Source organism: Lepidochelys kempii, chromosome 10, assembly GCF_965140285.1.
Source record: "Lepidochelys kempii isolate rLepKem1 chromosome 10, rLepKem1.hap1, whole genome shotgun sequence".
Classification (NCBI taxonomy): domain Eukaryota; kingdom Metazoa; phylum Chordata; order Testudines; family Cheloniidae; genus Lepidochelys; species Lepidochelys kempii.
This window is the reverse complement of record NC_136389.1, coordinates 65,773,616-65,796,236: the sequence shown is the minus strand read 5'-3', so window position 1 is coordinate 65,796,236 and position 22,621 is coordinate 65,773,616. Positions and strand designations below refer to the sequence as shown.

Genomic DNA, 22,621 nt, shown 5'->3' with positions numbered 1-22,621 from the left:
AAGACTTGCACTTCTGTCCTACATTCAGGTAGTTGTCAGGAACATGTTGCAATCAGGTGGTTGTCAGCTCTTGGCCTTTGACCTCAGACCTCCCAGTACACACTAGACCAGAGGATGTTTTAGATCCCACATTGTTAGGCAATGTGTCAACACACAGCAAGAAGCCATTCCTGCCCTGAAGTACTTACATTCTAAATAGGCAAGGATTGGGAAGGGAAACAGAGGCACAGAGAAGTAAACTGACTTGACTGAGGTCACACAGCAGGTCAGTGGCAGATCTATAAATAGACCCAGGTCTCCTGACTCCCAATCCAGTGTCCTATTTCTGGACCACACAGACTCTTGGAAGAAGCTCAGCATGCACTGGGCTGCCTTCTTGGTAAGACAGTTTGTCAAAATCACATTACATTGTTGTTCCACATTCTACACTGGATCTTCCTGCACTTCAAAGTCCTGGTCCTAATTTTTAAAGTCCTTAGTGGGTTAAAGATTAACTGCCTCAGAGATGTCCTCTCAGTGACTTGCCACAACAGCCATGTTCACCAGAAACTCTGTTCCCAAGGTGCAATTTTTGGGGACAGGTGATAGAGCCCTCTACCTTGAAGGCACAATGACTGCTCTCATTCCACTTGCTTTCCCTCAGTAATGAAAAGTTGCAGAATGGCTCAGAAATATTGATTCTGAAGACAATCCCATGTAGAAAAACAAACATGAGGGATGGGGGTACTTTTGTACAGTAGTGATGATCCTAGACACTGAAGTGATGGACACCTTATGACTATCCAGATAAATTAGATTGCTGTGCTTTCAATTACGAATCTAAACTATTTCCTGCTTTTCTACATCTCATTACAGTAGCTATTCAATTGAGAATATAGGAGAAGAGGACTTATACTGTTAAGAACTACGGCTGAAATTTTACAAAGTACAAAGGACTTAGGAATTTAAACTTAGACACCTGAATGTAAGTAGCTGATTTTCACAGATGCTCAGCACCCACAAATCCCACTGACTTGCTCAGCACCTCTGAAAACCAGGACACATATACCTTGGTGCCTACGTGTAGATTTAGGAATGTAATTGTAGGAATTCAAACTGGAAAATTTTCACCTATAGTTACATGATACAATAGATTAACCAATAATGGTAACAATTTTTGGACACTCCTTGTGTAGCATAAATGTGCCAGTCTATCCATTCCCCAGAGAAGAGAAATATATATGCTTATTAGGAGAAGAGAATATGTTTTACTCCACTGGAGTTTTGAGTTTTCTTTTAATGAAAACATAGGGTGAAATGCTGGCCCTTTTGAAGTAAGTAGCAAAACTACTGCCTGGAATGGGTGCAGGATTTCATCCACAGTCCGATTTTATATGAAAATCTCTGTAGTCTTCTCCCTTTTTTTGGTCTCCTTCCATTCTTTGATTCATTTGAAGCGCTAATATACCTAGAATCAGACCTAAAAAAAAGTCTGAACATCTATATCTTCTTTTATATGCTTTTACGGTTACCCACACTGCAGCTGAAAACACTTGGACAGATATAGACAGATTAGGCTTTTCTAGATGCAATGTTGACTTTAAAGCAGCAGTATAATTACATAAAGTAATGTGCTGTATTTCTTTACTACCTTGGGTTGCCTCTCATTATTGCTGACACTGTTGAATTTGATCACTAACTGTTGCTCTTTGATGATATGCTCCAGCCTGGCCCAGCCAAGATAACTGGTAGGTGGGCTGCATATCACAGATGTGAATTTCTGGAATATGTTCCTCTGGCATCTGGGTCTGTGAGATGTTCTTTTAGGTGACTCCATGATTTGTGATGCAGACTTAGTGACAGCAGTGGTGTCATTTTGCTGGTGGATTGGGATTCATTGTATTTTACTTTAGATTTAATTTCAAGTGTGAGTGAGTTGGTTCCTGTTTATGAGTTTGCAAACAGTCCCTGGAGACTCTTATGCAAGACCTATTCAGTGTGAAATTCTGTATTTCCCCTATTTCCAAATCTACCTATTTTGGGAAAGGATGCAGTTAATGCTTTCTGGGAAATAAGAATTCCATTTCGTAAAATGTCAATGTTTTGACATTTGGTTTCATTCTGTATCATAGCAGAAATAAACCTTTCAAAAATTAGATGAGAGGGAGCGGGTGAGAGAGAATAGCCAATAGCTCACAGATAACGGCATGCATCTTGGATGTGTGGAAGATTCAGGTTCTAGTCTGTGCTGTGACTCATTTGCAGTGAGAAATGGAACCTGGATCTCCCACATCCGAAGTGAGAGTCCCAACTCGGGGTGTGAGTGTCTCCACTCTCTCTCAAGCAGATAGTCCATCCTGGGCCTGAGAAACCTTCCTGACAAAGTTTCAATGTTGATGAATTTGCATTTTCTGACAAAAAAAATTTGTCAAAAAGTTCCAGCTACAACTATGTGCAAGAGGGATGGGCAAACTGGATCAGATAAAACAAATGGCTCTCACCTTCACCCTCAAACTCTGTGTGTTTTTGCTGATCTTGGTTTTGTCCTAAAACAGAAGTATAAATAAGGAAATACCATGTTCTTAGGATATTTCTGACTCAGCTATAGCCAGAAAGAAACAACAATCCTGTGGGATCAGGCATTCTCATGGGATATTATCCAGCCCAAATTCCAGGCAGTTGAGCTTTGTACAACATTCTATGTCAGCTCTTAGATACTCTGGTGTGACTGAACTAGGCCTGAAATGTTGAGATGTGTACATAACAGCGATAGAGAAAGTTCTAGATTTTGTTGGGAGTAAAAGTTGGAAATCTGAGTCACAGGCGCACCCAATTTAGGCTTAATCAATTTTTGCCTTTATTTATGCAATTTCAGAGAGAGTTATTTTGACTTAAAGTGCCTGAGCATACATTTATGCCAGACAATTACAAATGCAATTGGTAAAGGGCCTGAGTTACCACATTTCAGGGCACTGGGAAATTCTCCAATACTTTCTATGGTTGTCATCTCCCCTGATCTGTTGGTCTAGTCCTTCTGTCCCATCCTTCAGTTTCTGGTCCGGTGTTTCTCCAGTGTAGGCCTATGTTCACTTAGGTCTTGTATACATTTCTACATTACAGATTAAGTAATCTTTATCAAATTGGTTCTTAACACATCAACCCTTTGAGTTGTAGGTTACCCACACATTATGCATGTGCAAGCTTCAGTTACCCAACTTCTGCATTTTTTCTTCTCGTTCTGCAGTTTCGGTGTCTTGGTATTTTTTGTGTCACCTTGCCCTAGCTCTCCCAGTAAAAAAGACTTCTTGGTGTTACAGGTTTTTGTAACTTCCAGCACAGCATTGTCTTGTCAGCAATATCATCATTTTAAATATATTAGTAATTCTATGTAAAAGAAGAATTGGCAAAACCACATTTATGCTGGCAATGCCTTGGCCTAAGTGTTACCTCAGCTGTACTCTTTCACTGTCCATAATTACAGATAGTTAAAAAAATATCTATCAAAGCTCTTCATCTAACCATTAGAAATTCTTCATTTTATATTTCAGTGTTATAAGTCAGTATGTTATCCCCCTTCTACCCTTTAATCTATTAGAAGGGGGGAGTTATGGAAAACATGATAATTCTTTAATGTCAACATTTCTTATCTTCTTTAAACATGGGTTTTCCATTCAAAGTCCAGTTTTGTTTGTGAATCATCATAAAAAAAATTTGTTGGAAATTTTCCTGTGAACACATTTTTTAGGGCTGTCTCAATTTTAGGACTTCGATATTTAGTTGATTTTAATGGAAACCCAACAGCCTGGTTCAGCCCCTCGTGAAGTAACATGCAGAACCCTATCCAGTATATCTCGCACTTATGACAGGGTCCTCCTACAGTTACATCCCCACAAAACACACATCCCTAGCCCTGCCTCCTGCCTGCAACTGAAGTTGTGATAAACTTTCTTCTCCTCTCACATACATTTGAATCTCTGTTGCCTCCAGTAACCCCAGTACGTGAACTTGAAGCTAGGAGAGGCAGAGAACAATTGTCCAAGCCCAGAGCAGGGTCTCAGTTCTCTATCTCTAGAATGGGGATAATAGTAAATCCCTACTGAATGGGGAGTGGGTAGTATCCCTTCAAATAGTCCGGGAGCCCTCTACTGGGCTTTCCTGTCTCTATTGCAGAAGCCACCAGAACCCCACAGAGTAGCAGTTTATATATGTAGCCAGGTCTTATATGTTTGTGTATTAGAGAATATGGTTAGTTGGAACCCAGCCGTGTCCATTTAGTTTCCTCATATTCTTAATGTTATGTAAAGAGCAAAGATATAACACTATCTCACAGGGATATTGTAAAGAGAAGTACAGCAAAAACTGAGGTGCTTAGATATCATGGTAATGGAGGCCATATAGATAGATACATAGATTAGAGAACTTAATCTCTGCCACAGCCTGCTGGCACTAGAGTCTGACAAGACTGTAGACAGTGAATCAGGGATAGTGCACTGGTTCATGAGATGGGTGTGTACTTTTGGGGCCTGATCAAGCTACCACTGAAGTCAATAGACAGTCTATCATAGACCTCAGTGGGAGTTGAATCAGACTCCACATGTGGGGTTCCAGTACCCACACAGGGAGCATAAATTTAAGGCAACTGCTTCTATGTTGTGCTCTTGCAACCTTCTACACTTTTGTGTACACATATGTGGACTCTTAGATATCAGTGAAGACGCACATTTTTAAGTGCTTGCGCCAGAACATTTCTTGGGGCCTTATTTAGGAAAGTTATGAATCAAACCAGTTGCAACTACTGGCATTGTTTGCTTAAGAAATGAGACTATCTGATGACAATATGCCATTGTCAACACTACAGAGATTTAAGGGAAAGCTTTTTAAAAAGAATATGGAAACAATTATCCTGTCCATGAATATAAAAAAAACCTTTGTAGTATGCCAAACAATATAAACAAGTCACAGTTGAAAATATGAAAATAGCATGTGACTATTAGACTAGTCTCAAAGGTTTTGATAACCGCAAAGGTTTTGATTACCTGTGAAATAGTTATCCAGAGCTCTTAGCAGATATAGTGACTGGCTAAAAGTGCAGAAAGAAGCACTGTATGTTGAAGAATGTTCAATTCCTTCTGCATTTCTCGAGTGTATTTCTGCTAATTGCACAAATAAAGAACAGATGGAGCAGGGCACCTCTTATTTATTCTGTAATATGTTTTCTGCAAGACAGACTTTTCATAATAAAAATAGCTTTATAACTTTAATGTAAAGGAAACTAAAAAGCAGTATAAATAAAGTAAAAAGAAAGGGAGTACTTGTGGCACCTTAGAGACTAACCAATTTATTTGAGCATAAGCTTTCGTGAGCTACAGCTCAAAAGCTTGTGCTCAAATAAATTGGTTAGTCTCTAAGGTGCCACAAGTACTCCCTTTCTTTTTGCGAATACAGACTAACACGGCTGTTACTCTGAAACCTATAAATAATGTGCAACTTTAAAATGAGGGGTGCTTAGAAAAAGGCCTTCATCACTAAATGGATTTGCAAGTTATTGTTCATATAAACTTAGCAATGGGGACTTGTGTTTTCATGTTGCTGGGAAGGATCAGGCATAAATCCAAATTGATCCTTGTAGAGGATCTTCAAGCTTTCACCTTTAATTCAGACTTGGCCATCTTTCCTTGGTTGGAACTAGACATCCTTCCTGTTGATGAGCTAAGATGTACCGAGCCTGAGGGTAAATGTACCCTCATCCTTCCTGTTGATGAGCTAAGATGTACCCTGCTCCAAGGGTTACAGGGGAAGTTGACTTGAATGTGGGATGGCCAGATCCCTTCCCCATACCACATGCCTGAACCCTGTTAAGCAGCCAAGTGTGCTACAAATGTGTAGTAAAAAATATGAGATTGTCTGGGATTTTGATAATGCTGTTCAATAATCGTCCCTTTGTGTCACTCTGCCATTTCCAGACTGGGTATAAGATCACATCTTTTTCTGGGGTAGATGAAAAATACATTAACCAAGCAACTTATTAAACATTGTGGATTTGCCAGCTACCCCATTTTTCATAATTAAGTATGGTATGAAATACTATAGGATAACCCCTGGCATAGAAAGCAAATCACTAAACTCTTAGATATTCATTATTTTACCTGTTTTCAAAATTCAGTTATCCTGTTCATGAGAGCAGATATAAAGCATCCTGTTGTGTGTTCCGTTGTGCCAAATAATAATAGTGAAAAGTTTTAAAAATGTCACTTGTTCACTTTATCAACTGCATCTTCTTTTCAGACAGTTTATGACCAGTGGTTTATTACCCTCTTCAACATTGTCTATACTTCGCTGCCTGTACTAGCTATGGGGTTGTTCGACCAGGTACAATTTTATCTTATTTATAGCATGTCTTAAATGTCTAAAATGGAAGCTGTAAATGCTGTTGATAGCATCATTAACAAGTCAGTTTTAAATGCAAATAATGTATAATTAAATCCCCTTTATTTATCTGCCCCTCAGGCTATTCTAATTTATGCTGGGAACCAGCCCCCAAATGGCCCAGGATCAGGCAGTAGTCCTTTAAGAAGCTGGCTGTGGGCTCATGATTCTTTGACTGGTTTTGGACAAGCCTAAACCTTAGCCTGAGCAATAGACTGTTCCCCCATCCGGCGATTGCTGAAGAGCACTGTGTTCTGTCTACAACCCTTCCCTGCCCCTGTTGCTCCCTATACCAAGATCAGGGAAGTGAGGACATAGCATAGAAGCCAGCTATGCTGGCTGCATGTTTATTGGAGACTCCCCCATGTCAGTGGATACCCCATCAGGGCAGATATGGCCATATTCCATCTCCTTTGCAGCGTTAGTGGGACAGAGTAGGAAAGAGAATCTTCTTCCCTAGCTCTAAGCACACTTCAGTTCTGAGAAGGTACTATAGTTAAGGGAAATTCCTCCTGCCCTTTATTAAAGGCACAGACATTTTACTCACTCTGTATTATACAAACTTTAATATTTTCTGAAACTATTAAAGTAACGCGTTCTCCAAATGGATTTGTTACAGGATGTGAATGAGCAGAATAGCATGGATTATGCAAAACTCTATGAACCTGGGCAACTAAATCTACTCTTCAATAAACGCAAATTTTTCATCTGCATAGCACATGGAATCTACACCTCTTTTACCCTTTTCTTCATCCCTTATGGAGCATTTTATTACACAGCTGGTGAAGATGGAAAACATATTGCTGACTACCAGTCTTTTGCTATCACAGTTGCAACATCTTTAGTAATTGTAGTCAGTGTTCAGGTAAAAAATAAAGATTTGTGTTCAGTGTTGAGTTTTTTCAGTATTTTTTTTTCATTTCTAAATACAGAAATTCCTGTTAAAAGTGACACCTACACTTGAAGTTGTAGGGGATTGAGACAATTTCTAAAATTCACATATAAATACTTAATGGTCTAAACTAGGGTGTTCCTCCTCTTAGAAACAGCTTCATCAGCTCGATATGTTTTTCAGAGTATAGGGTAAAGAGCAGAGTAATCAAAGACTTATCTGAGAATACTGACCCCATTGAGGCCTTAAACAATTTGAGAGAGTCTAGATGGTAATAAACATATTTGTCAGAGTCAGTTCACCATAATAGTTTTCTGTGAGATAAAACCATTCCCTTTTGTGAGTTATTTTAATGCTGACTGCAAAGGATTGTAATGGATAAATCCCAAGCATTACTGGGTGGTGAACAAGTTAAAGTTTTCCCCTGGAATTAAGAAAGAGAACCTGTCCCACTGTGTCTTGATTTTACTTGTCTGGCATGAAGATATTGACCTCTAGGAAAGGCTGCTTAAAGTCTCCCAGGAGAACAGGGGCCTGATGAGCAAAATTAAGAAATAAAAGAGAGAGGGGATTAGAGTGGTGGCTTTGGGAACAGCTGACCTACCAATAAGAAGTAGCCACGTTGGCCAAACTTGATTGATCCACCAGGCAGGAGGGAATAATTTAGATTCTGGAACTGAATATTTGCTAGATTGCTCTCTTTCTATCAGCCTTTGTGTCCTTGCTCTGGACATGGGGGCGGGGGAGAAGAGGGAGAGCTGAGAAACATTTAGTTAAATACCCTGTCAGAGTGCTGTATTGTGTTTTTCTTTAGATACGGAGTCACCTTGTGTTATGGTGGGACTGAGCAGCTGCTCACACTGACATAATAAGTTGGTAATATATTATTTGTAGTTAGCTATAATTTTCACAAATTACTCAAGAATTCAGAATGTGCTTTTGATAAGGAAGCATGTAATGAATGCATGTAGTGGTTACATGTAAGCTTTGGGATGCCATAAATCAAGATAAGGTCAGGATTCAGTTTAAGTGGTATGTTCATTAAATAACGCAAGAAGCTTGGCAGAATTCATATTTCTTGGATAATGTAATGGAAAGCGGATTTCAGAATGATCTGTCATTGCAGAGCAGAATTGTGTTTATATAGTATAGCACCTTCCTCCTTAGAATCTCAAAGCAATTTACTAATATTATTGACTTGAGCCTGACAATACAGCTGTGGTACTAACCACATTTTACAGAGAGGGAATCTGGGACCCAGAGCAACTAAGTGATTTGCACAAGGCCACCCAGGGAAGTGTGTGGCAGATCCTGCAATACCACCCAGGTCTTGTGGCTCCTATTTCTTTGAATTAACCACAAAACCATTCTTTCTGCCTTTTCATGTTTTGTTCCTAAATATTATAAAGCTTTCTGAAAAGAGCTTTCACATTTTAGGCCTGATTCTAATCTCACTTGTGCTGTCATAGATTACTACATGTACTGTAAAATCTACCACTGTGTATGTGGAGTAAAGGGGTGATAATACTTTTATTGATATTAGAGCTCTGCAGAGCTCAGTAGTTTTGGTGTACAGGGATTCGTATAAAGTATTTTTTCAGTACTGATTCATGTGTTTTCTATCCCCTGAGTTTTGGGTTGAGATTGTGATACCCTTGAATTCCAAATCTCATAGGAAATTCAAACAAAACTGATGAGTTTTGTGTGGTTTCCACAGACTGTTGAATTGCTCCAGGATTCTGTGAAAGGGTGAAGAACTTCCACAAACCTTTTGTCAAATCTAGGATGATTCTTATTTATGATGAAATGCCAATCCAGATGGGTTTGATATGGTTTGGGGTTTCATAATGAGAATTTTACTCACTTCTGTTAGATCCTGCATATGCATATAAGGAACAAATGTAAGAAACTGTTAATGTTAAAACTCAGAACTGGCCCTATTTTTTATTTATTTATTTTTTCGCATTTTGAGTTTTAACATTAGCAATTTCTATGCCAATTATTCTGAATGCAGTGTTGTTGTAGCCGTGTTGGTCCCAGAATAATAGAGAGAGAAGGTGGGTGATGTAATATCTTTTATTGGACCAACTTCTGTTGGTGACAGAGACAAGTTTTCGAGCTTACACAGAGCTCTTCTTCAGGGCTGGGACATGTACTCAGAGGATATGTCTACAATGCAATTAAAAACCTCAATTGGCCCATGCAAGTGGACGCAGGCTCATGGGGCTCTGGATAAGGGGCTGTTTAATTGCAGCTCTAGGACCCTGTGAAGTGGGAAGGTCCCAGAGCTCAGGCTGCAGCCTGAGCCCGAATGTTTACACGGCAATTAAACAGCCCCTTAGCCTGAGCCTTGTGAGCCCAAGTCAGCTGGCATGAGCCAGCCGCACATTTTTAATTGCATTGTAGACATGCCCAGAGTGTTGCAGGTAAATGCCCTAAATGCCCCAATAACAACTATGTGGGGAAAACGAGACAATCACTATGCTCTTGAACGAACTTACACAGAAAAACTTATAAGACAAAAACACCATATCACCTCTGGATGAACACTTTTCAGAAGGGTTTCAGAGTAGCAGCCGTGTTAGTCTGTATCTGCAAAAAGAACAGGAGGACTTGTGGCACCTTAGAGACTAACAAATTTATTTGAGCATGAGCTTTTCTGAACTACAGCTCACTTCATCTGATGCATGTAGTGGAAAATACAGTGGGGAGATTTTATATACACAGAAAACATGAAACAATGGGTGTTACCATGCACACTATAACGACAGTGATCAGTTAAGGTGAGCTAATACCAGCAGGAGAAAAAGTTACTTATTCTGAAGTAAATTATTCTCCCGGCACAAAAACATGCAAAACAGAGTCCTGAAGTGAGCTACATGATGGCATATAGTTAATGTTATTTGCATCTTGGTTCCTAAATTTACTTTTTATTGTTTGGAAGATACAAAATTTGCTTCCCTGACTTGAATATAACTAAAAACTTGCACCCCGATTTGAATATACATGAACTCAGAAATAAGTATTAATCTGTTTTTAAGAACAATTCATTTGAAAGTTAAACTGAATTCTTAAAAACTATGCGTGCATGGGGAGGAGACAGAATATGTTGTCTGCTACAGTTTTGGTGCATTTTTCAATTAAATCTTTAATTAAATTTTTTTGAAAAAGAGAACATGTGATGGGAAAAACTAAAAAGTACCAAACAGATCCAGAACACTGTATTAACATTTTAAAAAAATCCCAAATCCCTTCTCTGTTTAGATACATAACACTCCACTCAATAGGATATGTAGTATATTTTCTAAACCCCTTGAAGATTCTTGGTATAATATGTTTTGTCTTATTTTATTTGCAGATAGCCTTGGATACCAGTTACTGGACTGCCATCAATCGTTTTTTCATCTTGGGTAGTATAGCTGTGTATTTTGCTATTTTATTTGCAATGCACAGTGATGGGATTTTTGTTATATTCCCAAACCACTTTCCTTTTGTAGGTGAGTCTATTACCTCGTATGAGATTATACAGGCAATATTTATGCAATTTGCCACAATCTATGTAGAGTGAGATCTCATAAGTATATAGAAGAATCGCAGATATGGAAGGGAAACTTTGTTCAAGTAATGTTAATGCTTTTCAAGTTTGCAAAAGCATCCTATCTGTATTGAGAGGCCTTTACAGAATAAGTAAATTAGTGAAGTGAAATTTAATTTTGGAGAGTTTTTTTCTTTCTTGCCTGCTCAGAGCACTGGCCAGAACCCCCACCATCCCAGGAATCCACAAAATTCCTGTGCACAATGGGGTCAGAACAATTTGCTGAGAGGATGTAGTTTGTGCAGCAGCTGTGCCATACAAGGCCACTCCAGTAATTACTGAGTCTCAGCAGGACTTCACTGAAGTCAAATGATGACTGTGTTCTCTCAAATGTATTTTTCGTAGCCAAATGCAAGCTACCGGAAGTGAAATTTCTGTTTTTTTTAACAACTCCTGGAGGCTTAAAGCATCAAGGAACTTCCAAACTTATTTGATGACTTGAGATGAGTTTGTTTATGCTAATAAGGACAGCTGGAGCCATATGGAATTTGGTAGTGTGATATGGTACCTGCCACTATCCAAACCTCAGAAGAACCTTCATGAACAAATTCCGGTCCTACGTTCCTTACACTTTGTGCATTTCCAATCAGACTTTGAACAATACTACCCTAAAAGTGTGTCCACCAAATCGCAGAAGAATATAAACTTTTTTTAATGGTGCAGCTAGTCATGCTACCATGTACGCTTGGAAATCTTGATAATCAGAGTCATGGTTAAATGATGTAGAATGTTTCTGATGGCACAAATGGATCAATTGTTTTAGTCCACAGGATACCATTAGCAAACTCACCAGTACAAACTTGGCAGATTTGCTAAATGGTCAACTGGAAATCTAGTCACTCTTGGGCTGAATAATGCCACTGTGACCTGTCTATAGTGTAGGTTGGACCATTTGGGACCACATAGAGCACCTGAGTGTGATTTGGGAGGGAAATGAGGTAGTATTAAATAAATGAAAATAATTAACTAGATGGGTTGAAAATGTGCATATTTCTTAATGAAAACGTTGGTTAAATGTCTGTTGGATGTCTCAGGTGACAAGCAACTGGATATGGCTCCTTTGTTCTTTAGGACACAGCTTTTAATGTGGCTTTAGCGGTTTAAAGCCAATTGATACCATTTGATGGTGCTTCAGAATTAGGGCCTAATACAGAGTAGATACTTTAAATGTAACCCTCTCATGAATCATATGTGAAAGAAGAATAAGGTGGTCAGAGTATTGTTCCAAAGAGCAGAGATTGTCATCTGGCCATTCAAACAGAAACCAAACAATCTGACAGTTCAAAACCAGATGAGGAATCTGATATGAAGAAAAAAAAATAGCAGTGCCACCAGCGTCTTCTTATGCTACTCTTGTGTTCATCAGTGCAGCCACTAACTTTGGAATCCATCTTGCATTTTTGGATTATGTGATATTTTAGAAGTTGCCAAATAATTTTGTAATTTCAGCAGTAACCATTTGTATCTCGAGAAAAATTCAAGCATTTTTGTAACAGAAACATATGTTAACATAAAGAAAATATAATTTAATATGTCTCACAACTGCAAACTATTAACAACAGCCTTGTACTCCTAACAAATATGTTTCATTTTCTTGTGTTAATAGGAAATTCCCGTAATTCCCTGGGCCAGATAAGTGTTTGGCTTGTCATCATCTTGACTACTGTGGTTTCAGTCATGCCTATAATAACATTCCGATTTTTGAAGGAAGATTTAAATCCAACGCAAACTGATCAGGTATGACTTAATCCTATAATGTGAGAGTTTTTCTTTATCATTGCATCCCCCATATAGAGGGAACTAAATTTTTTCCAAACAGACAGAATTTATAGTTCTTACATAACTACTGGGGGAAAATATACCATTAGTTCTCTCAAAGCATCACCATCGACTCTATATAGTTTGGCATGTGCAAGAAGTGAAAAATAATAATTCATAATAGACCTTTGGGTCAGCAATTTTTTTTAACTTTTTAATTATAAATTTAAAAGAAGTTAAAACACACAAGCAAAGGGCAATGTTGGGCCAGTATGTTTTAAGCAAACTAATTTATATGGGAGCTTCTGCATAATTACTGATAGCATAATATGTCCCAAGGTTTTACATTCCTAAGAGTGAATAATAAGTGATGTCCCATCCCAACAGTTGATTTAATGGCTTATAGTTTGGGCCAAATGTTGTTTACCTTACACATGTGAATAATCTCACTGACTTCAGAGGGATAGTTCACATAAACTGCTGGTTAACATTTATTGGAATAGAAATCCAGGTAATTCTAATCCATGCCAAACCTTAACAACAAATAGATAGTTTTCTGCCATTCCTTCACTATTCATAAAACACATGAAAAGTAAAGTTGTAAAGTATATACCATCTACATGGTAATTTATCAAGCAATATAAGAATCCTCAAGTTATTCAAGTTATTGGGTATAAACTACTGTAACAGAATGTCAGGTGAGGTCACAGTTCTACAACAATATATACTGTGAGTTTATTTTCAAAATTTTAAATTATGGGGGAGGGGAAAGCAGTTGACAAAATGGTCCAAATGTTCTCTTTAATTCTCTGATTTCAGTGACATCAAGGTGGCAAATTAGCTTTTAATAGCACTTAGGTAGCATTTCACATCTTCAAAGTGCTGTTATGAACACTAACTAAAAACTCCTCACAACAGACATTTGAGTATTATTATTCCTATTTTACAGATTTGAAAAAGAGAGCGAGATTAAGTGATTTGTGCCAGGCCACAGAGAGAATCCGTGACAGATCTAGTATTAGAACTCTTGCCTTCTAGGCGGGAGATCTTCACCCCACACCCTGGCCTCTGTACTTCTCTGGGCTGAAATGGCATAATGGGGCCCTAAAAGCCCTGATTCAGCTGTGGAAGCAGTCCCTTGGTGCAAGCATTGGGGAAGACAGGCATAAGGCTGCTTTCCAAGGACCTCCTCATAAACTCTGGCATAGGAGGCAAGGCTGCAGCACTGCAGAGATTCCAGGGAGTGCTGTTGCCCATAGTGCAGCCCATGGAATAACTCAGACAGGCCCCAAAGCTGTTGCAGTTATGCCAGATGCCCCAGGACTGGGAGTGTATGAAGGTGGGTTAAAGCCATTTTAGTCCCCAGTTTCTCCGGGCTGCAAGTTCTGTGCTGTGCCTCAAGAATCTTCCCCATGGCCTTTGCTCATCCCAGTAGAATACAGTGCCTCTCTAACACTCCACTGATGGCTTCAGCACATGTTTTTACTTTGGAATCCACTGGAAACTCACCTGTGTTGTTGTTTTTCGTTTTGTTTTTTCATTATAAAGGCCCCACCAATATAACCGAGATCTCAAAATTAGTCAGCATTTACAACACAAAAATAATTTCACATATCAATGGAAACTTTTCCCCTAAGGTTCGGAAGTTGCAGAAGGCTAGGAAGAAGCAGAAACCATTACAGAACTACATGCGTCGGGTGTACAGAACAAACTCAAGAAGATCTGCATATGCTTTTTCTCATCAAGAAGGCTTTGGGAAACTTATAACATCTGGAAAGAATATGTGAGTCAATAATTCACATCAAACATCAGAGTTAGCTAGGACCATGCATAATAGTATCACTTGGATCGAGAATTTATGTAAGAAAACAGAAGAAACAGTGAACAGCTTCAGTAGTGACAGAACTGTGAGTCAAAGAAGAAAACAGAAGTTTATTTTAAAAAACTGTGGCCATATCTTTGCACTGTTTGCCACTTTGTAAACATTAAGCATGAAATTTCCACGTGTGCTGAGTACTGTAGCGGAAGTGTCTAACCCACAATATTTTACAGCGTGTTCAAGAATGTTGTCAACACACAATATTTTCAAAGGGATCTCTTAGTTTTTTTTCTTTTTTCTTTTTTCTGAAAAGCATTTACCATACCAAAACAATGTGTGCAGCTGCTTCAAGAGGTTGGACTATCCATGAGAATATTGATAAGAAATTTCCCTCCAAGTTAAGGGAAAATGCAGTATTCAAATATTTGAATTAGTCATATATTCCAGCATAATTATTTCATACTGCTTGTACTTATTTAAACAATGTAAAAGTTTCAAAGTCAAATGATTTCAGGGTGTATATTTTTAAATATTTGAAATTAAGTTTTTAAATTGTTTATAAATTGAAACCAAAAATAAAATACTGTGTAATATATACAATATCTGTCCATATGTGTAGTGTGTTTCTGTTGTTTCCATTCACTTCTATTTTATCTGCTGTTTACTAATTACGTGCATAATTTGAAATTACGGCATAACTCTGTCCTGCTGAAAGAGTTAAATCCTGTTCAGATATAATGGACCTGATTCACTTGTCTACTCTGATGGACCTGATTCACTTGTCTGCTCTGATGTAAATTAGAAATTACTTTAGAGAATTTAATAGAATTACAAAAGCATAAATGGGAAGAGAATCAGCTCCAACTTTTCTTTTGTTGTTTTGAGCACCTTGGAAAGTTTTATTCTGACTGTTGAAAAGAGAAATGCCTGTAAGGAAGGGGCTTTATCAGATTCTGTGTGGAATCTAGGAAACCTGCTTTACAATTTTCAGTTTATAGAGATTTCACAAAACCCTGTACTTTTCAATGTAAGTCACTGTAAAAATATAGCAGAAGTCTAGCTTAATTTTAAAAATGATTGATATGCCCTTATATTACTTTGCACCTTAGCTACCTTATGATGGAAATTGGGATTTGGGGGACTGTAAGAATTTTATATTGTAGCTGTTGAGACCATATATTATCCGAATTGTAAAAATTCCAGTTCTGGATTTTGAACACCCAAATTTTTTTGGTGGTATATCCAGGATTTTGGTCGGACTCCATCCATGATACAGATGTATCAATAGCTAGTTTCCAGTCCACAGTTTAAATAATTTATAGAAGAGAGGAAAGGAATTCATGGAGGATTGAAGATTGTAAGCAGAGAATTCTCTTTTATATTGTTTAGCTTCAGTGTGTTGAGAGAGAAGATTTTTAATGCTATTTAATACAGCTCAACTGAAGTCATTGAGGAAAAAACTGCATTTGGCTTTTAGAAGAAACTGTACTATAGTTTGTATAGGCTTATGTTTAAAGTATACCTTCACCAACTGACCCAGTGTGATGTCACCAAAGGGAACCTAAATTTTAGTATTGCAAATTCTAATTAACAAAAAATAAAGATTTGAAGATTAAAATAGCCAGCGGTTTTACATATGTCTTACATATTTTATTTTTCTTTGGGTTTGTACATGATTATTTTGGGTAGAAGTAATATATAATCATGTTGAGCATTAATTTCCCAATCTGGCACAAAATATCCATAAATTTGCAACATTTCAGTGTGTTTGTTCCAGCACAGAGAAATCATTCTGTCAAAGTCTGTACTGATTTATATCCTATGTAATTCTGTTCAAGCTAAAGGGATTACAGGCAGTATAAATTACCACAGAATTTGGCATATTCTCCTTTGCAAGCTATCAGGCCCAAAATTTTAATGAAATGACTTGGAACGATCCAAATGCAGAACAATCCAAATGCTTAAGCCTGCAAATAATAAAAGAACATAATAAATGAGGTCTTAATATTGCTTATTCGTAGATCAATAACTGCCTTGTTTAGGTCCTATAAAGGAAAAAGGAGCATTTCCAAATTTCAAATATTTTGCAAAATAAATGTTCATGACCTATAGGTTAAGTGGTATGAGGTACAAATTATTTTAAAATTGTACTTATAATTAATTGACAATTACACAAAAGAACGGACCATGGAGAATAGAAAGATGTTGAAATGCTGGCAACTATTTGGTAATTGTATTGCATTAGCAAAACAAGTTCTTAACGAAGTTGATGAAAAACAGTATCATTCTGTAGTTTCTAAAGAAAAATAAGTTTCACTGTTAAACTTTGCAGTTTTAAGACCAGTTGGACTTTACTGTTTTAGGAATGTTTATTAAGTACTTGACAGGTAAATCTTTTAGTTCCTATGGGAACCCAAAACTGTATTTATTTGACAGGACAGTTGACCGATTTTATCCATGACAACTCCAAGCACTTGAACAGAATTATATACCCAATTATATCAGACCGCATTTGGCCTGATACATTTTTGTGTTAGATTCCTTAAAAGGTATATCTTAGGTAATGAGAAATATTTAAAGCTGTGTAAGTGTGTAAATTTCATTCCAAATTGTCTGAACTCTCTTGTAATAGAAAACATTTTTGAATTTTTATGTATTGTTTCGTAATTTATTTAAATCATGTATGTCCTCAATATTTTTTACAAATATACTATTTATAAGTATTAATAATATATTTGGTTTGTGTTTTATGCCTTTGTGAAAATGAAGTGATTAACTGATTAGATCATATCAAAGCACATTACCAGCTGCTTTTAGTCTATGGTGATGAATACTGTAGAAATGCTGTTAACAGTTAAATAAGTGTATTCTAGTAGATGGAAGATGCTCATTTTCTAGTGAAAGAAAAAAAGGTCTGATTTTTGTCAGTAATATTGAGTATCCTTGGTTCCCATCAAAATCAGTGGGAACTGTGGGCATCTTGCACATTTGAAAACCAGGCAGAAGTTTGGATGCAGCTCTTCAAGGTTACGGATGAAACTTTTTCAACCTTTTGGAATTTCTCAGGCAGCCACCCAAAATACAAGTTGCTCTTCGTCCAAAATGTATGTACAAAGCTGTTATATTAGATGTGTTTCAGAGAGCTTTTTCACTTACTTTAGCTTTGGTTATATTTAACAGTGGGCTTCTTAGTGCCTTACCTACCTTCAAAGCAAACAATTAATAGGACACCTCTCCTCAATGGACAGGAAGTATAACTATCCCTCTATCACCCATCAGAATCCATAAACTAAGGTCAAGCAAATACCTGGTAAGGAACATGAACCTTGCACTGAAGGTCAGCAAACTTGCACTCTAATAATCACCTAAGTTCCACAGCTGAGAGGCTTTCCATCTCTGTTATCAAGTGCAAAACTGGGCACTGTCAACCAGAATGCTGCAGCTAATCTTAGTCATCATCACAATGCACAGAGAGAGGGGCATTCTCTCAGGTTGGACCCAAACCCACTATTAGAAATTATTTGAATCATTTTTCCATCTGCCCTCCCTGAAGTCTATTAAAGTAATTGAAAAAAATAACAAACTTTCACCTGAGTCAATTTTGTCTTTAAAAAAGTTTGCTGAAGTGGGACCCTAATCCATCTAAGTTACTTTTTTGAAGCATGTAGGCAGTTGATATTGGGTCCACTGTTGTCTGAGGAGATAGATCAGTCTGCTGGAAAAGGCCAAACCAACCTCTCCTAAGACCTCGTGTAGGGTAGAGAGTAGCAAAGGAGCTTGAAGAGAAGGAAAGGATGTTGTCTCCCATACACCACAGTTCTCAATCCTGGAGCTGACTCTCTACCCTCCTGGGACTAGGTATCCCCTCTGAATCCTTCCCACACCATCAAACATTGCTTACGGCACAAACAAGCCTCTGCCATCCCTGACTGTAATGCTGTTTGCCGGAATAGCTACCTTGTTATGTTTCTGTAACTTAACTTTTTTATAAGGATAGATTGTTGGCCTATCACTCAAGCCTCAATCTGGAGGGCCAGTGGACTGCCTTTCATCTGGTACCTTCCCTTTGACCTGTTCAGTTCAGATGGCCCGACTGGTAGTTAAAACTCCTGCTGCAATAGTGCTTGGCGTTATTGGAACACCCAAGCCTTCCCATTGTGTCAAGGTGCAGTCTCCAGGGATGTATCCCATAGTCTGGAAGAACTCATTTCCCCAGCCTTGTGAGACTGTCTGCTTGAAGAAGCAGAAGAACATATTTTCCTCTATACCCCATGGTATCCCTAGTCACCAGAGACAGATGCGGGGGGAGGGGGGAAGGGACCTCTTGCCCCTACTTGTTAAAAGGAATAGGAAAAATTCTTTCTCTTGGTTGCATTTTTGTGTTTGCGGTTAGATGGAGGAAGAGAATCAGATCTCTGACATTGGAGACTTTTAAGAGCAGGTTAGACAAACACCTGTCAGGGATGATCTAGATAATACGTAGTCCTGCCTTGAGTGCAGGGGACTGGACTAGATGACCTCTCGAGGTCCCTTCCAGTGCTACAATTCTAGGAGTCTATGATTAAATCACCTCTTCCTCTCCCTTAAGGGTCTCTGGAATAGACTTCATGGAGAAGGATGTGTTGGTGAGCTGGGGAATAATCTATTTCCCTACTCATGGTCAGATGTTGAAACTAACTTTCATGTAATCTCACTTGTCTTGTACATGCTTTTAAGAACATTATCTTGCCATCATTCCAGTCAGAAAGCATATATTGTAGTTGTGTTTTATAGTAAGATACAGTACAAAAGCCAAATTATATAAATATTTTATCTAAATTGTGTTTTATGTGCCTCATGTAGCATGGAAAGTGTGGTGTTAATGTGGAATTAGAGAGGGGCGCAAATGGAATGCTTTCCAACTATAGGTAAGTTCATATCCAGATCTGAATGTTCCAGTTCTGGTTCATTTCTGCAGGAAACTGTAGTTAGATTGTTGAGTACTGCTGTGTGAATGTCATGAATAATGGCCCTAGATAGCATGCTAAGCCAGATGGTATACCACATTAATGAAGCCTAGAAGAGACCTAGATGCCATAATGTTGCTCTGATACGTCAACATGTACAGTATACGTCAATATATATACTTGGGTCAGGATTTCCCCCACATCCTACAGCAGCATTCCTTAAGTGGATGATCAAGACTCCACTAACTGCACCACTATAATATATAATATAATGAGTATGTAGAGAGCTGAAGAGTGTTGTGGTTTTTAAACAATATTGACTTTGGAAGGAATGAAAATATTTCAAGAAAGAGAGATCCTGTAGAGAATACAATCTCAGAAATGATTGCATATATTAGATGAGATGATAAAAGTGTACAAGAGACTGATTATAATACCAATGTGTTAATTTCTTATTAAATACTTTTTGTTATTCTTGGAATTACCTGCACAGTAATTTTAAAGTTAAAATCCAACTGTTTATTAATGGTTCTGCCAGGCTGTTACTAATTAAATTAGGCATTAATAACATAATACAAATAGCCTGATATCATTAAATATGCCTACTAATTACAATTTTTTAGATCAGTCTGTCATTCAGTAATTCTCATTTTTTTAAAAATTGCTACTCAGTCCTGAGAGTGATGGGAGGGAAAGTAGGAGTAAACATTTTACATATAACAGGTTTAACGAAATGCCTGTAGAGAATTCTGCATTTCCATCTTGTGGGATGGTTCCAAATCAAATATCTGAATGACATTTTCTTTCCAACAAAGAATATTTCTCAGTATCCATCCATTCTTTTGGTATATTAAATCCTGTATTTTGTCATAATTAGGTAAGATATATTATTTTCATTCAAGGGAGACCAAAAGATGCACTGGATAAAATGCAGCGATGCCCTAATGAACAATCCTTGCCCTTCAGTCTCTCATAAATATAGTACAGTATTTGTACCTTTGCAATCTACTTGCTCACAGCCATCAGGAAGAATATGCCTCCTGTTCCCTTCCTTTATATGGCAGAGGTTTTGTTTTCTAATTCACTGTCTTAAATGTCATATCGTCTAGAATGGAGGTGCTAAACGTCAGCATGTCGGACACATTATTTCAGATAAATTATATTTATCAATCTGTTTTGGATTTGGGGCCTGCACTGCAATGCTATAGTCCTTATCGATATGAAATAAATACCCTAAAGGAGCTCTTAAACTCATAAAAACTCTTAAACCTCATAACAGTAAAAAGACTTAATCTTTACACCTTACTGCCTGCCTGAAAGACTGTAAATCTACAATTTTCAGCTTCTCAACATGTTTTCAAGAGTTTAAAACCTTTTACAACACCACAATCAGCATTTCCAACATAATGACAGGTTTCAGAGTAACAGCCGTGTTAGTCTGTATTCGCAAAAAGAAAAGGAGTACTTGTGGCACCTTAGAGACTAACCAATTTATTTGAAGGTGCCACAAGTACTCCTTTTCTATTTCCAACATAATCGCTCTACTGCCAACAAGATTTATTTTTGTATCCAGCAACTGCAGTGTAGTGACTGTATTCTTCATCCAAAGCTCCGTATTGAGAGTCAGACTCCCTTATTAGTCCGTCTCCTGCTCAAGATGTCTAATAAAAGCACTGTCTAATAAAAGCACTGTTCTGTTTTTAACTTCCAGAGATTAAATGCTGGTCAATAATCTCTCCATAATAATAATCTCTTTTGCCAATCTCTAGTAACTGGTGCTAATCCCGTCTCAAAGTTCAGACACAAAGAAGATGGGGATATGTTATTTATCTGCCAGTAAGGGAGTCAAAGATAGTGAAGTATTCATGGCCTAATCCCATACAGATCATAATCTAAATTTCTTCTGGGGTTTTTGAAGTCTGGTTAAACTTCATGCTCTAGTGCTTCTGTTGTCCACATTTCAGAAGACATAAATAACGACCCAGATAAGTAACTTGGAGGAAATACATGCTTGTAAATTGCATTAAATCAAAAATGAAAGTCAAGTCCTGGCGCTGAGACTCGAGCTCTCAGTTAAAGTGCTAGGTCATGTTGTTTTGAATATTAGACTACATATTTAATTGATCAGGTTGTGTACATCTGTTATGGTATTTAATCGGATTTCAACTATTGGGCTGTGTATGGACTTTCTGTAGAAAGTCACGGCCATAGAATGTGACACATACTGACAAGGGGCTTATATATTTGTTACTGTTTTCATTCAGTGATAGGTTTCCTTATTTATTTATTATTTTCAATTTTAAAACAGCTTTTTTTACCCTAGCTGCTGTATGAAAACTTAAAATTGCGTTCATAAAAAAAGACCTCAGTAACAAATGTCCCTTGCCACCCAAAGCAGCTAGGTAGGATTGATGAAAGGCTAGCAATGTTTCTGACTCCAGAAAGAGAAATACATCTACTGCACCTCAATCCACCACCAAAGCCAGCAATCTCAAAATACTCACAAAGGAGGTGTTTTACTGCGTTCCCTGACCGAGTCTGGTCTCTGTCAGGCTAAGATGAGGTAGTGACGTCTAGATGATTAAGAACCCTGTGGAACATGTTTTGGTAGAAACCCCCTCTTTTTTTTCTTAATGCGACAGTGTGATGGTTAGGAAGAGCTTGCCACTGAATTCCAAGATGGCCTCCAAATGCAGTAGCAAGAACTGGCTAATTAATAAATCTCAGTTTGAGAAACAGATTCTCAGCAGAATCTACCTCTCTTCCTTCGGATTTTACAATGCCACCCATCACCATAGTATCCAAGTGTCTTCTATGAAAAATCAATAGCAATAGCAAAGTGTCTAGTGGATTTAATGGAGTTTCTAGCACTTCTCCCTTTTGGGGATAAAAAGTTTGTCTGGGGTAGGAATTTGGGGTTTTATATATTTAAAAAAAAATTAAGTTTTTCATCTCCTCAGGGGATTTATTGGGTAGCAGGGGGTGTCAGTGAATGTGAATGTCATTCTTGGGTGGAGAGGCTTTGTCAAAAAGGAAGGTTTTGCAGTTTTCTAAGGACCTCAGGGTGAGAGGCACCTCAGGAAGTGATGGTTCATAAACAAACCATCTGTCAGCTTACCAACCTTAGCAAAAAAAGCTGGGAGGCCACATTTAAGTCAGAGAGTGCAATACGCATATAGTTGTATGGGACATTATTATTTATGCAG

General features: G+C 37.8%; 1 protein-coding gene across 1 annotated transcript in view; it reads left to right on the top strand.

Moving 5' to 3' along the window:
• The window catches only part of ATP8B4 (ATPase phospholipid transporting 8B4 (putative)), a 155,913-nt gene extending 140,934 nt beyond the window's left edge, over nt 1–14,979 (top strand). Inside the window, exons 23-27 of the mRNA XM_073303976.1 lie at nt 6,265–6,348; nt 7,025–7,270; nt 10,656–10,794; nt 12,499–12,629; nt 14,288–14,979. Of these exons, the coding sequence (XP_073160077.1) occupies nt 6,265–6,348; nt 7,025–7,270; nt 10,656–10,794; nt 12,499–12,629; nt 14,288–14,437 (750 nt within the window). The 3' untranslated portion in view covers nt 14,438–14,979. The remainder of the gene's footprint in view (nt 1–6,264; nt 6,349–7,024; nt 7,271–10,655; nt 10,795–12,498; nt 12,630–14,287) is intronic.
• Nucleotides 14,980–22,621: the final 7,642 nt, after the last annotated feature.